Here is a 13,251-nt window from a genome sequence, read left to right as displayed (position 1 = left end):
CTTCAGTTTGTGTCAAAACTTTGAACAAATGCAGCACTGTATTTCAGAAAGAAGGAAAACAAACTTTCAAATAATAAAATAAAAACTAATTTGAGGCTCTGTGTAATTCAGTTCTGAGGTAAACGGAGTCTTTGGAATGTAACCGCAATGGCTGGATATTTTTTTTTCCAATGGTGCATAGCTTCTGACTTCTGTTCTGAGCATAATATAAACACAATATAATGATTAAAAAACGGATTTAATCAGATAACATATGATATGGTATATTTCATCTTATCTCATATGATACTAACGAGATAAGATCAAATATACCAAGATAGTTGTCGTCTTTGTTGCATTGGCCCAATGCATGAATAATAATGAATACTGTATATGTTGAATGAATTTAGCGTTTCAAAAGTGTTTGCCAAGATTCCAATACAAAGAGCAGAACTATTCTTCATCAGTAAAAAAGCTACTTCTTTAGTGCCCTGAGAGTTACCATTCTGCCAAGTTTCCAAGGTATGTTGATATCTCAGTTCCCTACCATGCCTCACTGCAGGCCACTGACATATTCATAATTCACCTCAATTAAGTAAAATCAGTCATCACCTCAAATGAAAGATATACTTATAAAAATAGAAGTTTCATTATGCTTTTCTAAGCTGGTTCTGTAGTGTGAAGAAGAATAACTGTCCACATGAAATGCCTCAAGTGCTGAGGTCTCCCTGTTTTTGGCTCTGAAAGCAGTGTCCCAAATGCTTATCCAACTTTAAAAAACAATGCTTTGTTATGTAGATCAATGGTATAACAATGGTATAATCATTAGTACAGCCATTCTCTCTCTCTCTCTCTCTTACACACGCACACACACACACACACACACACACACACAAGAACACACACTTTCTCTATATCCGTAATTTCCCAACTGTTAGCTGAGGTTTATACATTGATTTTGAAACATTTCTTCAGCTATGAGGTTAATACATGGGCAGTTAATATGGTATTAATATGTTTTTTTAATATGGTATTAATATGGTTCCTTTTAACTTGCATAAAACACTGTCCTGCGGTTTATACACAATGCGGCTAATAAATTACAGTTATACTCTCTTTATCTCTGTCTAGACCTGAAGACATGAATTCATGTTTCAAAACAAGACATTGTCAAGTCAAGACATGAATTCATGTTTCAAAAACATGCTATTGCTATAAACATGTGCTATTGTTATGCAAAATGTTTCATACGTCTTTACTGAATATCATAACCAGACCAACCCCCTCACATCAGAGCAGTCTCAAAACCACCAGGTGCTGGAAATGATATCAAGGGTGAAAGAGAAGCACTGAAATTCTGAGTATGTGATACTGTGATTTATACTGTGTTATGTTTTTTTGTTTTTTTTTATAAAAATGGCAAAACAGCAACAGTAACAAAAGATTAAAAGAGTAAAAATGCAAACCAAGTACATTTCATGGTCTAGGCACCAAAAAGAAAGACTTCTATCTCACAGGTTGATTTAGTTACATCTTCAGTCTTAAGAAACCATTTGCAGCATTTTCAAATAACTGTGGGTATCTGAGGTAGCCTGAAGGAAACAAGAGGATAATCATGATTCCAGGCAAAAATTAGTCTCTTTTCTACAGTCTTTTAACAGTTACAGGATAAAATGACTCATTTTCCAGACCTCCTAATTGGTATGGATTCTGTCATTGTTGCATAGCCAGGTTTTTCCGAGCTCAGTTTAAGTGAACAATGTACAATGTCTGACCCTGTAGTTTGTTTACAAATTGTCTTGGTATTTATTGTGTGTATTTAGGCATTCTGCAAAACTGGGTTCACTGCATTGTAGCTGATTTCATTCTGGGTCTCTCTTTCTTAGGTCTTTTTGGTCTGTCATTCTTTCATACTTTAATTCTTTCTTTCTTTATTTCCTACTTTCTTTCTTTTTCTTTATTTCTCCCTTTCTGTCCCCCTCTTCCTCAGTTTGTGTCTATATGTGTACGTGTGTGTGTGTGTGTGTGTGTTTCTCTGTGTGTGTGTCTCTGGGGGCATCTGTAGCCTACTGGTTAGCACTTCGGACTTGTTACCGGAGGGTTGCCGGTTCGAACCCCGACCAGTAGGCACGGCTGAAGTGCCCTTGAGCAAGGCACCTAACCCCTCACTGCTCCCCGAGCGCCGCTGTTGTTGCAGGCAGCTCACTGCTTGGGATTAGTGTGTGCTTCACCTCACTGTGTGTTCACTGTGTGCTGAGTGTGTTTCACTAATTCACGGATTGGGATAAATGCAGAGACCAAATTTCCCTCATGGGATCAAAAGAGTATACTTATACTGTGTGTGTGTGTGTTTTTGCATGGTCATGATGGGCTTACCTCTGATTTTAAGAGAGGGTAAAGGTGAGGTTATGTGTTATAATGCTGCTATCGCTAACAGATCTGTGAGTAATAAAGATTGCTCCAGTATGCCTCTTTATAATGTACAGGGTACAGCACGTGCATGGAGATTTCATGTGTGTTCTTTTGGGAAAGACAGAGGTGTGTATGTGGGACACACCCACACACACATACACACACATACACACACACACACACACACACATGCCCACCCACACACAGGAAAGTTCATGTAAATTGTGGCTGTACGTGTTCAACATCGGGCGAATGATTAAAAATCCTTCATACAGTACATTTCAGCTTCACCTCTCTCCATCTGGATGTCTAAAATGTGTGTGTGTGTGTGTGTGTGTGTGTGTGTGTGTGTGTGTGTGTGTGTGTGTGTGTGTGTGTGTGTGTGTGTGTGTGTGTGTGTGTGTGTGTAATTTCTCTGTGCATGTGTATGTGTGTGTGTGTGTGTTTGTGGTGTGTGTGTTTGTCTGTCTGTTTTCCCGAATATGATGACAGTAAGGCCTTTGTTTGAATGCATATCGTAAATTATACTAGTGGAGCTGGCAAAGTTGAGATTCTTTACAAAACCACCAACACTCATGAGAAGTCCATAACCCACCAAACTCACCACCTTCCCACCGCCACCATGAGCCACACTGCCAAACATGCACGCACACAATCTCCTCTTTGTTATACTCCTTCCTTTTTTATCTCCGATTCAGTACATCTGTCGGCAATTCTCACAAACACATTTTCTCTCTCTCCGTGTCCTGAAACACTGTACTGACACTCCCTCATGTCTTCCCTGTATTCTCCCCCCTCCTCTCTCTCTCTCTCTCTCTCTCTCTCTCTCTCTCTCTCTCTTTGCCCCCCCCCAACACACTTTGATTGTTGATTAACAGTCTGCTTTATGTATAACTGGAGGTTGGTATGAATATATGGTCACTTGTGAGTGTGTGAATTTACTTTGGACGCTCTCCTTGGAGTGTGTGTGCTTGACCTTCTGTGTGGGGCTTCAGACTTTTTTAATCTCAGGAATTTCAGGGTTTGAGAGTGTGAGTACTGCTTTGTTTGTGTGTGTATGTGTTTGAGTGTGTGGGGCGTTTAATTTTGGAAACTGAGGAAGGATCACATACACATTCTCCCTCACACGTAGTTGCTCCGTGAGGCAGAAACCCCTGCTCTCGCTCTCTGACCGACAGTTGGAACTGTGTGAGAGTGCAGCAGTGCATGCTTATGTGTGTGTGTGTGTGTGTGAGTGTGTGTTTTTGTGTGTGTCTGTGTGTGTGAGCGTGTGGCTCTCTGTCGGAGATCCCTAAGGTATCCAGACACAGCTGTTTTCTCCCTCTCTGGTGTGCCGAGGAGGTTGGCCCGCGCTGAGTGAGTGTGTGAGTGAGAGCCTAAAGAGCAGCTTGCTGTAACCATGGAGAGCATGGAGTTCGAGAAGGAGTCGAAGCGCTACTGCATACGCGGGAAGCACGTCGCCATCATATGTGCCGTCGTCGTGGTAACCGGCGTCGCCGTTGGCCTGGGGGTGGGACTCATCCAACCCGCCTCTGATAACGGGGGGGCAAACGGCACCCCGAAGCCCCCCGAGCCCCCGACCACCTCAGCGCCACCCCCGACAGACCTGGGACCCTGCAAAGCGTCCAACGACACCTCTGGCAACTGGAAGGACTTCCGCCTCCCCAACTACATCGTCCCCTTCCACTACGACCTCCATCTGGAGCCTGATCTTCAGACTGATCTCTACACCGGCTCGGTGTCCATCCACCTGCACCTCACCCAGCCCAGCTCCCACCTCTGGCTCCACATCCGGGAGACCTTCGTCACCGCCGTCCCCACCCTGAAACTGGTGCAAGCCAGAGCGGATGGGACGACCACCACCGAGACCGCCGTGGGCATCAAGGGCTGTTTCGAGTACAAGCCTCAGCAGTATGTGGTGGCGGAAGGGCAGTCCCAGTTGGCCGCGACTGGAGCAAACCAACACTACGTCCTGACACTGGACTTCCAGGGTTGGCTCAATGGATCGCTGGTGGGCTTCTACAGGACTACCTATGTGGATAACGGGGTCATTAAGTAAGCAGTGCTTTTTCAATCTCTAAATGTGATTTGCCCAGATCCTATGCCATTTCAATGCTGTGATGACTTTACAGTAATTCTAAAACATGTAATTACATTTAATTAAATAATTCATTGAGTTTGTAAATGTATGGTCTTTGTTTAATTTCATTGTTAATATTTGATATTGTATTGATATTATTGTTATACTATTTTGCTTAATGTAGGCTTACCAACCTTAAAACTGTAGTGTACTGTTAATTTTAACTATTGTAAAGCTCATATTCTGTAAGTCGCTTTGGACAAAATTGTATGCTAAATACAATAACCACAACCATAATCAAAACATAACTTGTCTTATGGGTATGAAGGTTGGAGAGAATAGTCTATGGATAGGCTGTATTTTGGAATCTGTTAAGATAGTAGTTTTGATTATTATATACAGTGACCACGGGGTTAGTGTGCTGCAAGGAAATATATTTTGACAGTGTTATATGTGTTTCAGGCACGTCCAAGTAAAATATGTGTGCTTGAATATTTTTAGCCATAGAAAATAGAGTATTTATGACTTATGTTAGCTGAAACCATTGTGCCATAAAAAAAAACTTCAGGCAACCGTATCCAAAATGAAATGCCTCTACTGTTGGAATCTGATATCTCAGATATGGGTCATATTTTCCTGAGTGGAGACTGTATCCCTGACATATGCCTTTCTGTCCATCATCCATCTTTCACAATCAGTTACGTAAGCCCATCCCAGCAAGAGGATCTGGTAAACATATCAAGAACTTGGTCCAAATTCCTTAAGAGCCCATTAAGAATCACAGAAGTCAGTCACTGAGACTAGATCACAGCAGGCGATCAGGAAAGCAATCAGACTCTCGCCCTGGTCCGCCGCCAAAGAACACAAGTCATAAAGTCTACCAAAAATAATTCAAGGAAAAATGTTATTCTTCTCCCTTGCCATCGCTATATATTTCTTTTACAGACGGTTGTAAATGTCCCTGTTTCAGGTACACAGACAAAAAGTACTTTGCCCTATTTGGAATTTGGATGAATGACGCAGTGTGTGATGCACATATGGTGTTTCTTGGTGCCTTGATTTAGGAGTGTATTGTGTGTGTGTGTGTGTGTGTGTGTGTGTGTGTGTGTGTGTGTGTGTGTGTGTGTGTGTGTGTGTGTGTGTGTGTGAGTGTGTCTCAGCAATTTACTATCATGTTACTACTAGTGCAGCATGTGACTACCAGACATGCAGTAAGAGCTATTGTATTTGTCCAAACACTTCACTTCAAAGCAAGTGGAATGCTTATAGCGTGTGGAATGCCTGTATATACGAGCCACCTGGGGGTAGAGTATTGACCCTGGTGTCCCTGGGCTTACACTGTGTTGACTAGCCAGAAGGAGCATCCTGAACTCCTGACATTAGTGTTAAATAACTATTATGGCGCAAGACGAATTAAAATAGTGGTTTGACAGCATTGATTAGTGAGACTTCCTCTGTGTTAATACGTCACACCAGAGTGATGTATAAAGGGATTCAGAAATGATTAGTTACTATGTGACTTTATAACACAGAAATAGTGTATCCTGAAATGGTATCAGTCAATGGTATCAATCCTGAAATCCCAGCAGTTATCTTAGCAGGGTTCAGTAATGAGCTTTGTTCATTCGGGATCCATGTGCTATCCAGATGCAAGGGCTGAGGTTGAGATGGCACTAAGAAATGAAAATAAACTACAGTGTAATGTTAACGAAAAATATTTTCTCAAGCACTTCATAATCATCTCCACTCTCCCCTCCTCTGCAGAAAAATTGCGGCCACAGACCACGAGCCCACTGATGCTCGTAAGTCATTCCCTTGTTTTGATGAACCAAACAAAAAGGCCACGTACAAGATCTCCATCACACATGACGGTACATACACCGCCTTATCAAACATGCCAGTGGAGGTGAGTTCCCCTAAAACACTGAAGGCCGCATTCAGCATACTCTACAACACACAGTCCTTATTTGCTATGTGTTCCCTCAAAGTCCTTATTTTGTGTACTACTTTCATCAGTATACTTAAACACTGATAGTCATGACTTAAACAAAAACACTGATCCTGTTGTGCTTCCAAACTCTTCCTTCAGTGAGCTTGTTTATAAATAGCTTAGTTATCATACTCATAGCCCTTTAAAAGCCCCACAATAAGCTTAGCTTTGAGTATCACTTCATGTGTTTACACGTACGTGTCTGTGTCCATTTGAAAATAACATTTATTTTTGAAATATTGTATGTTTTCCTCCTTCTATTTCAGACAGTGGAGGATCTCTCCAATGGCAAGAAAAAAACCTCCTTTGTCTTGTCAGTGAAGATGAGCACCTACCTGGTGTGCTTCGCTGTGCACCAGTTTGTGTCTGTGGAAAAGATATCAAACCGAGGCATCCCTGTGAGTATGGCCAGTATAGATGTCAGCCTCTTATAGGCTAAGGTCAGAGGTGTAATGTTAAAATAAGAGGTGGGTAGACTATGAATTCTGTGATCACGGTAAGGTGGAGTTTAATGATGGTGGAGGTTATTGTTCAATGTTTATAACAATATTAGTGGTATGATTCCTAGAGTGTTGATGAGTGTACATATTGTGAATGTGGATAATACAGTGTGATTTTTAATGTTAAAAGTTGCAATTGGTAAATAACCTCTTTTGAGAGGTGGATAAACTCTAATAAGAGGTGGATAAACTCTATTTCTGAAATCTCAGAGGTGGATAAACTGCGTTTACTTGCGTTAATCCTCCACTACATCCCTGGCTAAGGTGTTCCACAACAGCTCGAGAGTAGTGTGAAAACCATACAGGGTCACCACACAGTTAACTACTATGCAGAATTACCACGGTCCTGTATAAAGTTATAGCTATTTGTGGAACTTTAAGGGGGAGGGGTCAAGGGCTTATCAATCAGTGAGGATATATCATTACTAGCAGGGTGATTTGTCAGATGACATGTTGCAGATGTCTTGCTCATTCTTGTCTGCTTCCCTGTTTGGATAATCTGACAGGTCATGTGTCGTATTGAGTTTCATACTCTGCTCTAGTGCGATGATAAGATGAGTACGTGTCCCCCCCCCCCCCTCCCCATATTTTATATAGGTATTTCTTTTGTTTGTATTTTGTTCACAGCTGAAAATCTGGGCCCAACCTCAGCAAATCCACACAGCCGAGTATGCCGCCAATGTCACCAAGGTCATCTTTGACTACTTCGAGGAATATTTTGCCATGGATTACTCCATCGGCAAACTGGGTAATCTCACTGTTTTTTCTTTGGTTACCAGGATTAGTAATTTGATTGGAGACCATGTAAAAAATGCACTCATTTCACAACCAGTAGAAACTGCCAGGTAGAACGTGTTGGCATTCACAGGAAATGAATGTTATTACAAATGATTATCCCTCACTTCACTTCTACCTCAGATAAGATCGCCATCCCAGACTTTGGAACTGGCGCGATGGAGAACTGGGGCCTGATCACCTACAGGGAGACCAATCTGCTGTATGACGAGAATGAGTCATCCTCGTACAACAAACAGCGTGTGGCCAGTGTCATTGCCCACGAGCTCGTACACCAGGTTTGTCCAGTGCCTTCACACACCTCCTTCTCAAGATAAAACACGTTTCAGGCAGTTTACAAAATACTGTACTTCAAAGCATTCTTTGGATTTTCATCAGCGTGTCCGTGTCCAACTTTGTAATGAAATGTTTGCATTACATTCATAGCCCCACAATTCATATCCCCACAGCAAACATACACTGTGTGACATTACTATTGAAAGTTCCGCCTCCAAATGTCCTTCCTTCTTAAATGTATTCTCAGATGCACTTCCTCCATTCTCAGAAGTATCCACACGTGCGGTCCCTTTAAGGACTCTTAGACAGATGCAACGGTCTCGTGGGAGGTCACTGACCTGACTGGCATTTTTAGAAAGCTAGCTATGGACTGTAACAAAACACTAAAACCTGACCTGATGTCAATCATGTATCCAAGACTTTGCCCACCTTGGCCTTTAACGTGAGAGCAGTAAAAGTCACTAAAGTTAAAATATTGGTAAGAGAGCTTCTCATAAATGTCAATGAACCAGCTTGTCCATGTTAGGACACATGTACTAGGAACACACTGTGCTGCAAAGGCCTTGGCAATTTATGGATGGAAAGAGGAAGCTTCTTTCGTATTAAGGCAGATTTATCTGACCAGGAAGAATCGATAGCTATCAATGGCCAATACTGGAAAAATAGTGAGGCACATGACCACATTTTCGATGACCCTCTCTTAAAGTTATACATTAAGCTGTTTTATCAAGCTGCTTTTGTTGATGTAATCACACTATCACATCATCATGATAAACCCAAATGGCAAGCGGCAGATTTAGCATTTTATGAAGAACTTCAAGGTTATCTGCAATAAAGGGGACTCCATAAAAATGTACACTCCTACTCTATCTCTTGCTCTCTCTCTTCCTTTCTTTCACACATACTCACACTCTCACACATTCATACACACACACACACACACACACACACACACACACACACACACATACACACACAGACACACACACAAACCCATGAACACAATGGAAAAAGAGAAGTCTCATCGTCGTCGTTAAAGACTGGGAATGTAACTGATTAGCCTTAGCTATGAACACGAAACAGAATCTAATTGCCTAATGGAAAAAATAAACTTTCTTCACTCTTGTTATTATTAGGTTATAAATGTCTCAGTTACAAAGCCTGTTGAAGCTCTGCCATGTCCTCTAATGTTACTACTTAAATGCAACTTAAATCTTACTTTCTGGACTTTCTCCTTAGAGGCTGCCAAATTGTCTTTGCTTAACCACTGCCAGCTCATCACAGAACCTTCTTTGGGGTGTGTGTGTGTGTGTGTGTGGGGGGGGGGGGGGGGGGGGGGGTATGGAACATGTGCTTTTAGGTTTTGATTAACTAACACTAGACAGAATGTTCACTGTGTCACAAAAAGGGTACAAAAAAAGCCAATTACACAATAACCTGTGCAACAAAGTGGAAAAAACACTCAGAGACTTAAAACTTAAACGAACTGCATAATATAAAGAAAACTCTGTCTCTGTGTGTGTGTGTGTGCAGTGGTTCGGTAACATTGTTACAATGGACTGGTGGGATGATCTGTGGCTGAATGAGGGCTTTGCCAGCTTTTTTGAGTATGTGGGAGTAGAGAAAGCTGAACCCGACTGGGGAATGGTAAGTTTTCATCACAATCATTCATCTGCCTGTTTAAGCACATTCATATTGTCTGTCATATTTATGCATAATCTGATTCTGTAAGCCAAGACGAAACATTTATATTTGGTTTCAGGGCAATAAGAGTTTATTGTGGTGCCATCTGGCTTATAAGGTTCTTATAAGGATCATATAAAGGTTATACATTTACAACACTATTGTTATAAATGGATCTGTCTTCACTCATATTTAAGTTTTGAACCATTGACTATTTTCTGAAAGGATTTCATTGAAGAACATTTTCAATAACAGGAAGGACACAAGTATTGTCCTATCTTGTATGCAAAACAAGTGAATGAAACACTAATTAACAAACAATCACCAATGAAGTGTTGAATGTTTCTCACAGCGCGACATCATGCTAATAAGTGACGTGCTTCCTGTCATGGTGGATGATGCCCTCCTGTCCTCCCATCCAATCATAGTGGATGTGTCCACTCCAGCTGAAATCACCTCAGTGTTTGACTCCATCTCCTACAGCAAGGTGAGTGCATCTGCTGATCCTCACTGTGTGGGGCAAGTGTTTCATATTTCACAGACACTCTACAGCCCTGGATAGAGAATGGGCTGAATTTAGGTAAAGCTGTTTCACATGTGCTGGGGTTTATTCTCTGTCGAAAGGTTTTCGTTATGTGCACATATTGGAATGTGTTGTTTGAACTTTTGCGCTAGACAAGTAATCTCTCTCTCTCTCTCTCTCCCTCTCTCTCTGTCACTCTGGATCAGCCTTGAAGATAAATTGCTTGTGAGCAAGGCAATAGTTTTAAATATTGACTTTGGGAGGCTTTTTAAGCTATTTATGGACTGATTTGATGTCTATCTCCCTCTCTCTCTCTCTGATACAGGGGGCATCAATTTTGAGAATGCTAGAGGACCATCTGGGCAGGGATACTTTCAGAGATGGCTGCCGTGTACGTTTCTGGACACCATACTGACACAATCTCTCCATTTCTCCTCATCCTTCTCTCACTGTCTCTATTTTTTACAGTTATTTTATATATTAGGTGATATTAAGTGACTACCGGTAAATACTGTGCATGTATGATACTAGTAAGCAGCAATCCACGTATCTCTTTTGAGTGTTTTGAGTGAATGCTTTTTCGATGTCCCCTGTAGGAGTACCTGAAGAAATTTACCTTCCAGAATGCCAAAACGTCAGACTTCTGGCAGGCCCAGGCCGACGTATGTACACGTGTGTGTGTGTGTGTGTGTGTGTGTATGTGTGTGTGTGTGTGTGTGTGTGTGTGTGTGTGTGTGTGTGTGTGTGTGTGTGTGTATTGGAGCTTTTATATGTGTCTGTGTTGTGCACAGGTAAGCAAACAACCGGTGGCAGAAATCATGGACACATGGACCAAACAGATGGGATATCCAGTGCTGAGTCTGACTGTCTCTCCCACTGGAGCCAGTCTCACCCAGAGCAGGTTCCTATTGGACCCCAAAGCAGACCCCACAACGCCTCCTGTTCCCCTTGGGTGAGTTAACATCCTCCCTGACCTTCAACTGTCCACTCTATCATGGACAGAATCAACTCCTCATCTCCCACCTCCTCCCCCTCCAATTGTTAGGCCACCTGCCTTAAAGGTTTGCAGGGGGAACGAATGCAAAGCATCTTTGTAGCACATGAGGCTATAAACTACTCAGATTAAATGACTTCATGTAACAAACTGCACTTGACAATAAAAAAATGTTATGGTGTAGTTGTAATTATACTTACAGTTAATCATAATTATTATTTTGTTTGACTTAATTTATGACAACTTAATTGGGGGGAAACATTATGATATACGCTTGTCCATCCTAGAATATAACTAGAACATTACTGCTATATGTCATATTTCCATAGGCTTGTCTCTCCACTGACATAAGAAAGCATTGTGCTATAATCTACAAGCCGTGGTTTTATGATGTAGCAGCATAATAATACTGCTCTGACTATGTGCCCCTCAGGTACAAATGGACCATCCCTGTAAAATGGCAATCTGTGGTGAGCAACAGGAATGTGTCTCAGATGTTTGACAAATCATCTCCAGGTAGACAATTTTTATTCACATTCCCTGTACATTCATACTTGGGAGTCAGAAATAACAGACATTACAGAAACAAATCTGTTATTCTCAGTATGGTACAATGTATAGGATTAATTGTCTGTAGAATAGCATTGCTGCTATACTTTTGTATAAGAATTGATCATTTTGAAAAGAGCACCTGCACTGGTATTATCATGTATAACAATGTAGATTAGGAATTAGATTCCTAATCTTAGATTAAGATTCCTGCAGTTTTGGACAACTGCAACTAGACTGTTCCTCCATTTCCACAACCATTTAAAGGAGAATTCCGGTGTGATATTGACCTAAAGTGTGTTGAAACATGATACCGAGTGTGAACGTATGTCTCATAGCCCATCTCGGCTTGTCCCCTGCATTCCAAAATCTGGAGCGAGTTAGCAGATGCTACCAACAGCTTTTTCAATGGTGGTGCTTCGGCATCAGGCTAGCAATGCTAGGGGAGCAGTGAGGGCACTTCAGCCGCGGCCCACTGGTCGGGGCTCGAACCGGCAACTCTCCGGTTACAAGTCCAGAGTGCTAACCAGTGGGCCACGGCTGCCCCACTGGTAGACTTCCGAGGGCCCTGACATTTAAAACGAGACATTGAGAACTTTGAAAAAGCACTGGTAGTTTACTTACAAGTAGGGCTGTCAAAATAACTGATTCATTTCGATTAATTAATTTGAGAAAAAATAACTGATTAAAAAAATTAGTGCAGATTAATCGATTCTGTATGACCTTTGACCCCGAGCCGTTCTAGTCAGTAAAAATTAGACTGTAAAATGAAGGACAGAGAAGAAAACGTGCTGCCTGGATCATTGATTGGAACATTTACTTTTAAAAAACGGCCTGATGGTGTTGATCAAAATAAAGTGTTGAAAATAAAGTTCTCTGCATGGATTCCAGTTGCTGCTACTGGAAGAAACTGGATTCCATGCATTTCCACTGAATTATTTTTGGAATCTGATCCCTTATCATACCTGTTCATTCTTACTCCTCACTCGACTTATCGTGACTAAATTCAAGATGGCTGCAAACGCAAAACTTCGTGAAGATACTGTCTGTATAAATCGTCTTGTAAGTAAACTACCAGTGCTTTTTCAAAGTTCTCAATGTCTCGTTTTAAATGTCAGGGCCCTCTGAAGTCTACCAATGAAGTGTGGAGATACATTGAGCCTCGTAAATGGTGTAAAACAGTGATTTATTTGCATGGCTAGCCTGATGCCGAAGCACCACCATTGAAAAAGATGTTGGTAGCATCGGCTAACTAGCGCCAGATTTTGGAGTGCAGGGGACAAGCCGAGATGGACTATGAGACATACGTTCACACTCGGTATCATGTTTCAACACACGTTAGGTCAATATCACACCGGAATTCTCATTAAACAGTATATCTCCTCAGAAAAATTATAGTTTTTGCTTTGTTCACTGAAATACACAGAAATTGTAATAACTGGGTACAACCCTACAACCGACGGCCTCATC

At 41.6% G+C, this 13,251-nt stretch overlaps 1 protein-coding gene across 1 annotated transcript in view; it reads left to right on the top strand.

Annotated features, from left to right (window-relative positions):
- The first annotated feature begins 3,445 nt into the window (after positions 1-3,445).
- Positions 3,446-13,251, top strand: part of LOC121693037 (glutamyl aminopeptidase) — a 13,994-nt gene continuing 4,188 nt past the window's right edge. The window contains exons 1-12 of the mRNA XM_042072183.1: positions 3,446-4,446; positions 6,236-6,377; positions 6,728-6,859; positions 7,589-7,709; positions 7,880-8,034; positions 9,566-9,679; positions 10,068-10,202; positions 10,564-10,629; positions 10,835-10,900; positions 11,030-11,190; positions 11,666-11,748; positions 13,208-13,251. The exon at positions 13,208-13,251 is cut by the window's right edge and continues 93 nt beyond it. Coding sequence (XP_041928117.1) covers positions 3,791-4,446; positions 6,236-6,377; positions 6,728-6,859; positions 7,589-7,709; positions 7,880-8,034; positions 9,566-9,679; positions 10,068-10,202; positions 10,564-10,629; positions 10,835-10,900; positions 11,030-11,190; positions 11,666-11,748; positions 13,208-13,251 — 1,875 coding nt within the window. The 5' untranslated portion in view covers positions 3,446-3,790. The remainder of the gene's footprint in view (positions 4,447-6,235; positions 6,378-6,727; positions 6,860-7,588; positions 7,710-7,879; positions 8,035-9,565; positions 9,680-10,067; positions 10,203-10,563; positions 10,630-10,834; positions 10,901-11,029; positions 11,191-11,665; positions 11,749-13,207) is intronic.

The sequence above is a fragment of the Alosa sapidissima genome, chromosome 19 (genome assembly GCF_018492685.1).
Source record: "Alosa sapidissima isolate fAloSap1 chromosome 19, fAloSap1.pri, whole genome shotgun sequence".
In the NCBI taxonomy this organism is placed as follows: Eukaryota; Metazoa; Chordata; class Actinopteri; order Clupeiformes; family Clupeidae; genus Alosa; species Alosa sapidissima.
This window is presented reverse-complemented; position numbering and strand designations above follow the sequence as displayed.